Source organism: Carcharodon carcharias, chromosome 17 (genome assembly GCF_017639515.1).
Source record: "Carcharodon carcharias isolate sCarCar2 chromosome 17, sCarCar2.pri, whole genome shotgun sequence".
NCBI lineage: Eukaryota > Metazoa > Chordata > Chondrichthyes > Lamniformes > Lamnidae > Carcharodon > Carcharodon carcharias.
Window position 1 is genome coordinate 45,091,969 of NC_054483.1, and position 12,144 is coordinate 45,104,112.

Here is a 12,144-nt window from a genome sequence, read left to right on the forward strand (position 1 = left end):
AGCCTAGACACACCTTATTCTATTCCTGTTGGGAGAGATTGTCTCATTGTCTTTCTTCCAGAAGATTAAGGGAGGCGGCATGCCCACCACTCTGCATTCTATTCGGACTGGGTGGCCCTCTGGCACTCCTGTATTCCGCAGTTTCTCAATAAATATAGGGACCTTTGTAATATTTTTTGCTGCAAAACAAACAAATGGGAACAGAAGAACAAAGTAAGTATATTATAACATTAGTTTTGACCTTTCTGTAAGTTTTATATTCTTTCTCCCCATGTGTGTTTTTGCTGCAAGGATACTAGTTTCTACTTCCTGTGGTTCTTCCTCTGATGGAGTAACGTTGTGAATTTTCAGTTGCGTTAAACAAATGGAAAGGAGCTGCAGCACTTTACAACAGAAGGAGTGCATGGGGACAGAGGTGACAAGTGCTACCACTCCTCTTCTGAAATGGAAAAGACACAGCTTATTAGAATCAAAGATAGAATTATAGAATGCTTCAAGGGACACTGTAATACCAGAAAAAGCCAACTGGGAGCAGGCAATGTGTGAAAACCTTTACATTTGCAGAATCTGACAGAATTAGGGGTTGACCTATGCTATTTTCTGTAGCTGGGAGGGAATAGATTCATTGCATTGCAATGCAACATGCTAATCTATAAATAAATATTCTAAACTCAAGAATTTTATGGTGTGATCTGTCCTCATGAAGAGAGGGATGTATCTAGCTAATCTAAGTAATATTACACTATATCATATAATACATAAAATAAGCCTATTAGATACAGAAGCCTTATTTTCCAAGAATATGTCAATAAAACCAAAATTCATTAGGATTTCAGATAGAACAACTGAAAAAAAGCCTTCAGATCTGCTGGGATACACAATGCTTTATGAAAGCCTTCATTGGCTGGGTCAAACCAAGGTTCGCATTCAGTGGAAAACATCATCTATACTTAAATATTACTAGAATTCTGAAAAGATGGACGTTAAAGTCAGGTTTAGTGCATGATGGGTGAGTTAATCTTTTAAACACAGAGGAAAACTTTATTGGCAGGAATTGAGTGTCAAACAGGAAGTCACTGAGTTACACTCCAATAAAGCCATCAAAATCATTATTGTATGAGCAAGTGAAAGCACACAACTACTAACATGCCCATTGTCCCAACCTGTGTAAGGGACTGAAGAATGCAATTTGCCTCTGAAGCATGGCTGTTGTGGTAAATTTACTGACTTTGAAGAGGGGTTTGTTGTGGTGGAGGAGTGATGGTGCCTTGTCTACAGGTAGCGCAAAGCTGTAAGATTACACTGATTGTCTGAAAATTGACTGTAGCCATTACTACTGGTGTTGCTATTAGCACATGTTGAGGCTAATTTTCCTTCCTCATTTGCCTAAATGCAAATCATACTTGTGGGTTGGTGTAATTATCAAGGCCCTGATCTGCACTTTTGAAGGGTCTTACACCCAAAATCAAGGAGGGAAGTATTCCAATACTTCAGGCCTTTCAACGATAACAGTGAGGGATGAGGGGTGGCATGGAGGGTTGTGGTGGGGTGCATCGAGGCCTTCTGGCTGCTGTCTAAAATGAGTCAGAAGTCCTCAAGTCCTTATGGTCCTCCTAGTTGGACCTGAAAAAAATAAATTATCATCTTGGGGACAGGAGGAGATTGTTAGCAGCCTTGTCTAACATTCACTAACTTGAGGGGGCTATCTACAATTTGCAATGAGTCCTGCTGTGTATAAATACAATGAACAGAAAAAGATCAACTGAACATTGAAGCCTATCCCATTCAATCATGGTGGAAGTGGACATCATGATCCTAAAACCTTGCACCCACCAGCAAGCACACAGTTTCCTGGAAGAGACAATAAATCATAGGAAGAATTTTCCTGTTGGCGTGCGGTAGCGGGGCCCGCACGTCTGCGCGTGATATGACGAGTAGTGATGTCGGGCGGGCGTCCCGGTGTCACCGCGTGCCATTACGATATTTCGTTGGGCGGGTGTGCAATGATATCCTCTGCTTGCCCGTCATTAATTAACGGGAACTTAAGGCCCTTGTCTCACCAATCGACACCAATTTTTTGGCGCCCGTGCAATCTTCGGGTCGGCACACGGGCACAATGGGCAGGTGGGTAGGACACATTTGTATAAACCGCATTCACAGGTGGGATAAGAGGCCTCACTGGGATCGCAAGTGTGCTCTCTCAAGTATTGATTTTTCAAAGTTACTGAAACTTGCCTGTGTGATCTGCGATACCTCAAAACACACACTAGCGGCTTTGCCTGGACTCTTAATCTTCAGGTTAGCACTCTGCAGTGAGGAGTCACTTTTGGGCCTGCAGGTCTCAGGAAGCCTGGGAATAGGAGCTGACCTGTTCACTGGAGGACACTCCTCTGAGGAGGAAGGGAGGGTTAGAAGGGGGAGGAGTCCAGGAGTGCACATTCAGCCTCAAGGGGAGCCACCTTTGGGAGGACATGTGCAGGCACAAGAGGCGCAGGGCCAAGAGGCAGTCCAAGGCGGAAGGGGCTGCAGAAGACGTCACTATCCTGGCAGGGTATACAGGCGGCGAAGCAGCTACCTCAATATGTCTGAGGTGCCGTGCCGAAAGAAGCTCCGTCTTTCAAGGGAGACAATCAACTATATCAGTCAGATGATTGGGCCTGAGATCTCAGCTAACTGTGTGGGTGGACAACCCATGCCAATGGCTCTGAAGGTCACTGCTACCCTCAACTTTTATGCCTCTGACTCCTTCCAGGGCTCGGTGGGTGATCTTTGCGGTGTCTCCCAATCAGCTGTCCACACTTGTGTCGAGCAGGTTACAGACGCTCTGTTTAGATATGCATTGACCTTCACCCACTTCCGTTGGGACCAGGCAAGTCAGGCACAGTGAGCCAGAGGCTTCGCGGCCATTGCTGGCTTCCCTGGTGTCCAGGGTGCTATAGACTGTAGACATGTGGCCATCAAGGCACCAGCATGTGAGCCTGGTGCCTTCATCAACAGGAAGGGCTTCCACTCCATGAACGTGCAGATAGTGTGTGACCACAGGATGCAGATTCTACAAGTCTGTGCAAGGTACCCAGGCAGCTCCCATGACGCCTATATCCTCAGACACTCCCTGGTGCAGGGGCTCTTCAGTGCTCCAGCCCGACTTGATGGATGGCTGCTGGGTCACAAGGACTATCCCCTCAGAAGGTGGCTCATCATGCCTCTCCGCCATCCAAGAATACAAGCTGAGCAGCGGTACAATAGGAGCCATGCCTTTACAAGGGCTGTGGTGGAGAGAACCATCAGTCTTCTCAAGATGCGCTTCCAATGCCTGGACCACTCAGGGGGCACACTCCAGTACCCCACAGATCATGTATCGGTGATAGTGGTAGCATGCTGCGCTCTCCACAATCTTGCGCTGGAAAGAGGGGATGCTGTGGATGATGAAGATGTCGATGCAGTGGCTGCGACTGCACATGAAGAGTCCAGCAGTGAGTCCGAGGATGAGCATGCACAGGGAAATGCTGAGGGCATAGACGCTGACCCAGGCATACTGCAGGGAGGCAGGGACGCCACAGAACCTTCCAAATCCAAAGAACCTTCAGCCACCACACTACAGATGGACCTCCAGGACAAGCCTGGGCTATAGGCTCCATACTTGATACCTAAGTGCCAAATCTGCCAGGTTAGGAACAGTGACTAAGGGCCTTGTTAATAAAGCTGAATGTCCCAAAAAGCACTCCTGACATTTTTGGAACCCGTACACATGCAGAAGAAAAGATGCACCCTCAGCCATGGTCACATGTCTGAATTTAATATCACAAGCAAAGAAACTTAAGCCAAAAAAAATGACAATGGTGTTCCAATTCAAAGCAAATCATAAAGACTTCATCTCTGGCCAACACAAAAGCATCAGTGATAAACCCTTGGTGTGCCTAGGGTGCCTTATTTTTACGTTTCCAGGTGCTACATCTTGGTGCTGCCCCATCGCTGGGAGTGGCATCTGAGACAACCAGCTGACTCTGCTGCCCTGTTGGCCTCGATGACCTTGGCGGTCGTCCTCTGGCCTGTGCAGCCTGTGCTGGCCCCGCCTAGGAGGGATCTGCCAGTTCCGCATCTGGCATCTTCTCAGTCGTCACAGCCTCACTGGATGCTTCTTTTACTGGGAGGGGCGGAGGAGCTGCTGCCCTCATCCAGAGCACCCTGAGAGGTGCCCGCAGAGACGACAGGCAGCTGCTGCACCGACGTGAAGTTGCTTCGGACCTCCCTGCTCACCATAGATGGATGAGCACCGAGCTGGGAAACTTGGTGTCCAGACAATCTCCCACATTGGCACTGACCAGCTGAGGTCAATGCCGATGTGAGGGCTTGTTGGTCAGAGCACATCCCCAGGAAGCCCTGACGGGTCTCCTGGAGGAGCATTTCCATGAGAGTCGCCACTCTCTCCATGGAGGACGGATGGTGCTCGGACATGTGGCTCATTGCTTCAGCGAGCTTCCGTGTGGACTCCTCCAACACGGAGACAAAGCCAAGCATAGCCTCATGTATCTCCCCCAGGTGCTCCCACGCACCTGGCCACATTTCCTGCCCCTGCTGCATCGTGGACGACTCCAGAGGCACATCATCAGGCACTGACTGAGCATGTGCTTGGTCCCTTGCAGTTCTTCGACTGCTGGCACCATGGGCACTCTCTGACTCTGCCAGCTCCTCCAGCGACTGTGAAGTGCCCTCACCACTTTGCACCGGGACACTAGCCGATGTTCAAACTTTCACCGAGGTGCTAGTATCTACGCTGGTGCCTGCCTGGCAGAGATGGTGTGATGCTGATGAGACTTCAGGGCCCTCAGGTGTGAGAGGGGGCCTCTGCTACTCCTCCTCTCGGCCCTGCTCTGCTGATGCTGAAAGGAAGAACAAGGACATTGGATCAGTTAACGTGGAGACAATGACAAAGTGCATCCCCGTCCCCCAGATCATTATGTGTTCATCTTTCCATAAGCAATGGTCAAGCCTTGTTGCAAAATTAAAGCACTTAACTTTCAGCACTGCTATGGCTGTTGGGAGAACAATGCTGACCTCAATGCTGGGCATACATACCTGGCCGTGGCGTCCCAGTCTCACCGACACCAGTGGACCTGGGTGCATGGCGCCTCTTCAAATCCAGGGCCTTCTGCTCAAACCAGCTAACTGCGGTTGGCCGCCACCAGTCCTCACACACTCTGCAACATTATGAGCATTCTTCTCCTGAAAATGAGAGAAGGGCATTGATTTGTGCAAATTGTACATGGAATCTCTTCACTAACTGCCCACCCCAACCAGAGTGGGACATATCAGGGCTCCAATGCCTCCTCACCTCGCTGCTGCCGAACATGCACACAAAGGTGCTAGGCCTGTTCCCCACACCCCCCACTTCCCCTTGGTCACATGCTGCCTACATCACATTAGGCACCACACTGTATATCCTTCCATAGCAAGGAGGCGCAAGCACGTGGAGCGCAGAGGGCAGCAGATGGTTCATTGCCACGCCACCTTCAAGCTCTCCTCCCAGCATGTCATCACCCTGACTTGGACATGTCCTGCAGTTCAAGCACAGCGCCTCCAGGTTGCCCCCAAAACAGTCAGTGTACCACATGCTGCAGGGGCAGAACCCACAACCTCTCAGGCTGACCTCAGCATTGGCAATATCTGCTGGCCCACCCAGCGAAGGACACATGCCGTCAATGATTCAATGCAGTCACTAGACTTGGGGGCGGGGAGGGGTGGTGGGGGGTGTGGAAGGGCACCTGCTGGGGGTTAAGTGATCAATGCCAACATTGTCCTCACCCTTCCAGAGCGCAACATGTCATTGAAGTGCTGGCGACACTGGATCCAGGTGTGCCGCCCCACGTTGCGGGAGCTCAGCACCTCTGCCACCTCCTCCCAGGCACATTTTGTCAAGTGGCTGGGGGGGGCGGTAGTTGTCCTTCCCCTGGGGAGCCAGCACCTCCTGCCATTCTGCAAGGTCCTCGAGGAGGGTAGCAAGGCAGTCGTCAGAAAAACGAGGGGCACACTGGCTCCCCGCCCTACCCTCCAGCCTGGCCTGCCCCGATGGCCTACCCTCTGGACTTGCATCACCTCCGTTGTCCTTCTGCAGAGCCCTTCGGCCAGCCATTGTGAGCAGCCTTTCCAAGGCTGCCAGGCCTTCCTTTATACAGGCCGCTGGGTTGCCGCTGAATCCGGCGGGCTGAGCGTGCCCGCCACCGCCCGCCCACTCCCGCTATGCACGAGAGTTTTGAAATATGCTGGGCGGGCCTTAATTGACCCGCCGCCCACAAGAGCGGCTATCGGGTCCACGCCTGCTGCGCCCGCTCCGCCGCCCCACCCCCCGCCCCGCCCCAGCCATCCAGAAAATCCTGTCTCACTCTTCAAAAGAAACCTTGACACTCAGAACATATTTATGGGATTACTGACCATGTGGAACATGACCAAATGCCCCACCTATGCAAAGGTATCAGGTTCAGCCTTGTCCAGCTCCCAATTGCAACAAATCCACTCTCAATGTATGGGCTAACAACTTCTTCCAAAAATTGAACAGCCTCTGCAATAAGAAAATCTCCTGACATCTAACCTGGTCCAATTTCATCTGTAGATGGCCCCTGATTCTCTCTAACCCTTTTAATTCAATAGTTTTACACTGCCCTAGGAGAAACCTCACAAGTCTCCATGAAGCACAAAATGGCTGGGGCTCATGGGACTTCAGCCGTTTTCTCTCCACTTTGTTTTAACTTACTTAGGATACAAAGCATCGGAAAATCATCCCCATTTAGGCTGGGTAATTGTATGAGTACTGTAAGACAACAATTTATCTGGATTTATCTTATTCCTGGCATGAAATAGTTTAGTAATAGGTGATGAATTCATGTGGTAGTGTTGTTTAATTTCCAGGTTAATTATTATTTAAATCTACTTGCAGTGTTGTTAGCATGTATGGCACAATAAGAATGTTGATTGGTAACCAGGATTGCAGCAATAGCTCTGAACTGTTCTCCTACACTCATCTTGGTAATGATTTCTAAGATAGCCTCCACAAATGGAAAAGGATTTTTTAAACTGGTTTCTCAAGCAGCGAATGGACATTCATGTTGTGTTATCTTGTGTCACAAGTAGAAAAGCAACTTGATATATGGAAAATAGAAGGAATTCTGAGAATATCATGTGGTTTTTCTTCCAATTATTCACAGTCTCGCTTCACTTCTTTTCAATTGTTGATGTTTGCAATTTTCCAGCAACCCACTCATTCAAACCAAATTTCTATACAGCTTCTCTCAGTCATAGCATGTGCACTTTCTCCACTGGATAATGTACTCCAATGCATCAAAATACTTTTCCACTTACATAATGCTGATTAATTTAATGGTTGCAACTTAAAGAACAAAGCCCATTCATCAATCACTGCATGAAAAGCATATTTAACTTATCATGCAGCACTTTATTATAGGCTCCCAGATAGTCAGCGGTAAATTGAGGAACAAATATGTGCACAATTTGCAGAGATGTGTAAAAACAATAACAATAGGGTAATTATATTAGGTGATTTCAACTTTCCCAACATTAATTGGGATAGACATAGTGCTAAGGGCTTGGATGGACTGGATTTCTTGAAATGTGTACAGGAGAACTTTTTAGGTTAATATGTGGAAGGTCTAACAAGGGACAGCGCAGTGCTGGACTTAATTCTGGGGAATGAAGCTGGACAGGTGGCTAAGGTGGTGGTGGGTGAGCATTTTAGTGATAGCGACTACAACTTGGTACAGTTTAAGTTTGTTATGGACAAAGAAATCGACAAGTTGCAAAAAAATATTTTGGATTGGGGGAGAGTGGATTTTAGTAAAATAAGGTAGGATCTGGCTAAGGTAGACTGGGAACAGCTACTTGTGGGGAAATCCACAGAGGAGCAGTGGAGGGCGTTCAAAAAGGAAATGTCGGGGGGGGGTGTTCAGGCTCAACATGTTCCCTCTAGGGTGATAGGAAGGAGTAACAAGCCCAGAGAACCATGGATGACCAGAGATATTCAGGTTACTATGAGAAGGAAAAGAGAGACTTTTAGCAGGTACAAGGGAAGCAAATCAGCGGAGGCATTAGTCGTGTACAGAAAGTGCAGGGTGGAGCTTAAGAAAGCAGTTAGGAGAGCAAAAAGGGGATATGAGAAAGCTCTGGCTGGTAAAAGTAGGGAAAATCCCAAGATATTCTATAAGTAGATCAATGGGAAGAGGATAGCCATGGAAAGAGTAGGGCGCATAAGGAACCAAGGGGGCAATCTACGGGTGGAGCCAGAGGACAACGCTAGAGTGTTGAATGAATACTTCACATCCGTCTTCACCCAAGAGAATGAGGATGAAGGTATCGAACTCAGAGAGAGAGACTGCAAGGTTCTTAGGCAAACTGATATAGGAAGTGACAAGGTATTGAAGGTGTTGGCAGGATTAAAAGTGGACAAATCTCCAGGTCCGGATGATTTATGTCCCAGACTGCTGAGGGAGGCAAGGGAGGAGATCGCAGGGGTTCTGACCCAAATTTTTAATTCCTCTCTGGCCACGGGGGATGTGCTAGAGGACTGGAGAACAGCTAATGTGGTTCCGCTATTTAAGAAGGGTTGTAGAGATAAGCCAGGGAACTGCAGGCCAGTGACTCTCACATCAGTGGTAGGCAAACTATTGGAGAAAATACTGAAGGAGAGAATCTATCTCCACTTGGAGAGGCAAGGTTTGATCAGGGATAGTCAGCATGGCTTTGTCAGAGGGAGGTCATGCCTAACAAATTTGATTGAATTTTTTGAGGAGGTGAACAGGTGTGTCGATGAAGGTAGTGCAGTTGATGTAGTTTATATGGATTTCAGCAAAGCCTTTGACAAGGTCCCACATGGGAGACTTATAAAGAAGGCAGATGCACATGGGATACAGGGTAATTTGATAAGGTGGGCTCAAAATTGGCTTAGTTGTAGGAGACATAGGGTGATGACAGAAGGATGCTTTAGTGACTGGAAGCCAGTGTCCAGTGGTGTACCACAGGGATCTGTGCTTGGTCCCCTTTTATTTGTCATTTATATAAGCAGCATAGATGACTATGTGGGGGGTAGGATTAGTAAGTTTGCGGATGACACAAAGATTGGCAGGGTGGTTAATAGTGAGGTTGAGTGTCTTGGGCTACAGGAAGATTTAACGGGATGGTCAAATGGGCAGATAAGTGGCAGACAGAATTTAACCCTGAAAAGTGTGAGGTGATACACTTTGGAAGGAGTAATTTGACAAGGAATTATTCAATGAACGGCATGACACCAGGAAGTTCTGAGGGACAAAGAGACTTTGGCGTGTGTGTCCACAGATCCCTGAAGGCAGAGGGACATGTTAGTGGGGTGGTGAAAAAGGCATATGGGACACTTGCCTTTATCAATCGAGGCATAGATTACAGAAGCAGGGAGGTCATGTTGGAGTTGTATAGAACCTTGGTGAGGCCACAGCTGGAGTATTGTGTGCAGTTCTGGTTACCACATTATAGGAAGGGTGTGATTGCACTGGAGGGGATGCAGAGGAGATTCACCAGGATGTTGCCTGGGAAGAAACATTCAAGTTATGAAGAGAGGTTGGGTAGACTTGGGTTGTTTTAGCTGGAGCAGAGAAGACCGAGGGGCGACCTGATCGAGATGTACAGGATCATGAGGGGCATGGACAGGGTGGATAGGGAGCAGCTGTTCCCCTTAGTTGAAGGGTCAGTCACAAGGGGACACAAGTTCAAGGTGAGGGGCAGGAGGTTTAGGGAGGATGTGAGGAAAAGCTTTTTTACACAGCGGGTGGTGACGGTCTGGAATGCGCTGCCTGGGAGGGTGGTGGAGGCAGGTTGCCTCACATCTTTTAAAAAGTACCTGGATGAGCACTTGGCACGTCATAACATTCAAGGCTATGGGCCAATTACTGGTAAATGGGATTAGGTAGGTCAGGTGTTTCTCACATGTCGGTGCAGACTCGATGGGCCGAAGGGCCTCTTCTACATTGTGATTCTGTGATTCAGTATGGCATGTGAAGTTGGCAACAGCTTTTGAACTTACCTGTCAAAAGGTTCCCAACTCCAGGCTAGTACTCCCACCATGGTCACAACACCTCTGAACCATGTCGCCTTCAGAATCCGGCTCAACTCCATCAAAATTGAGTAGGGTCTGAAGTATCCATCCTTGCAATGGAGTCAGCAACATCGGGACTGCTTTTATGTGGGCTCAGTACCCTCACTCTTATCCCACACCACTAAAATTGCCACCAACGGGAATGGGGTCGGGAATCCCTGAATCTGGTCCCACACACCGTGCAGGAGACGTTGTTGGTCATCATCAAAATGGGCATCACTGAGGTTGTGGCCACTGGCAGACTGGAGAACTGATGCTGAGGGTATCTGTATACCTAATCCTCCTCCTGTCAAACCACTTCTCCTGTATCCCTCAATCTCTTTTGATTTAGAAGCATAAACCTCATACTTTCTCTTTTCCCTTTACCACAACTCATCATCTCAGACACCAAAGAACTGCAGCCTTCCAAGTCAGTGGAGGAAGATAAAGAAGACAGTGAAGATGAAGTGACACCATCACTCTATTTTACAGTTCAGAGACTGACGCTGCAAGTATTTTAATGACTTGGATGGAGAAAGGATCTGCATGTGGCGATACACTGGGCAGAGTGCAAAGAGGACAGAGGGCAAGAATAACACAGGTACCAGTTTGCCAAAAGGTGAGATTGCCACTAGCTCTACTGCAACAATTCAGATGAAGGCTTTGATGTGCCAGGCTGTAGAAGCGGACTGATGGTTATATATAACCAGAAAGCCTGTACTCAAAGTCAAGGAGCATGGAGAAGTCCAGCTCCAAACTGGCACAGGCCTTTACGTTGAGCTTGGAGCCTATTCTTTCCAACATAGAACAGGTTGTCATTTCCATCAGTCATACCTGTGGCACCCATCATGATGCAATGTCTGATGGCTGATGTCACAGCTTCCAGTGAAGCACAAACAATTTCCAACAAGGATCTGAGTGCTACAGTAGAAACTGCTGCCTTGCAAGATCAGATTGCTACCATCATGGTTCTGATGCAGAGGTGCTTCCAGGGTATTACATCTGTCCATCAATCTGTTCTCCAACAGATCTACAGGATTGCTGAGGCGCCACTACAACAGAGTGGCACTAGCTTCATGAAGCATGAAACCTATTTCTTCTCCCACAATCTACCAGTGCTTTTGCTGTTACCTGCTGCTGAAATTATGCAACCTACATCTGGGCTTCTAGGCCTGAGGCTGCTCGAGGTTGCCCTCAAAGGTCATCTGCAGTCCCTTCAATTGGAGGGCAGTAGCCTTCCATCACCCATGCTGCAGCCACTGGGGAAGTTCAATATTCCCCTTTTCATTATTAAGTGATTGCTCACAGGAGCATCTTTGGCAGTCAATTGGTTTATATGAGAATTACAGAAAACTTTTAAACTTTCCTCTTTGTATGAACTATACTTTACCTACAACAGACAGCTCCAAACTAAAGGAACTTTGTCCTGCTTTGTTTGTCGCAATGCATGTGTAAGTTCCTGCATCTCCTGCTGTAAGATGATCAATCAAGAGGGAGTGAATTCCATTTTCACGCACGAGCATCTTGTGAGTAACATCTAGTAAGATGGGTTTTCCATTCAGCAGCCAGATAAGGTCAGGATTTGGTAGCCCACTCACCTGAAGGAAAAGGGAATATGTTTATTACAGGGTAAAATCGCTTGAAGATAAGTGTTGTGCCTACGCAAAGTGCAATGAAAACTGTCTCTAATTTTCTAACAAACTACAGCTTTTCAAATTGATATCCTTGTGATACACATTTCAACTCTGAGATGTATATTAGGAGCTTACACTCGTCAGGAGGAATCAGCTAAAACACTTCACCACATTTGAGAATCTCTATATCAAGCCCCTGAAAATCTATGTTTATCTATAGGGTTTGAGTTTTCTCAAATGGAGTGCACATTCACTTTGGAAGGACACATCCCAGTTACCCAAGTCATCTCCACTCTCTTAAACCCAAGGGATGCAGATTTGAAAGGATATGGTGACCAACTGGTTTAGCTATTCAATTCCAGAATTGATTATACCACCTGCTCTTCTCTGCTAAAGCTG

General features: G+C 47.6%; 1 protein-coding gene across 8 annotated transcripts in view; it reads right to left on the bottom strand.

The window, feature by feature from the left end:
• The window catches only part of mypn (myopalladin), a 451,051-nt gene that overhangs the window by 11,643 nt on the left and 427,264 nt on the right, over window positions 1–12,144 (bottom strand). For all 8 annotated transcript variants that reach the window (XM_041210119.1, XM_041210117.1, XM_041210118.1 and 5 more), the window contains 2 exons: window positions 11,502–11,709; window positions 14–179 (listed from right to left, as the gene is read on the bottom strand). In XM_041210119.1, coding sequence (XP_041066053.1) covers window positions 14–179; window positions 11,502–11,709 — 374 coding nt within the window. The remainder of the gene's footprint in view (window positions 1–13; window positions 180–11,501; window positions 11,710–12,144) is intronic.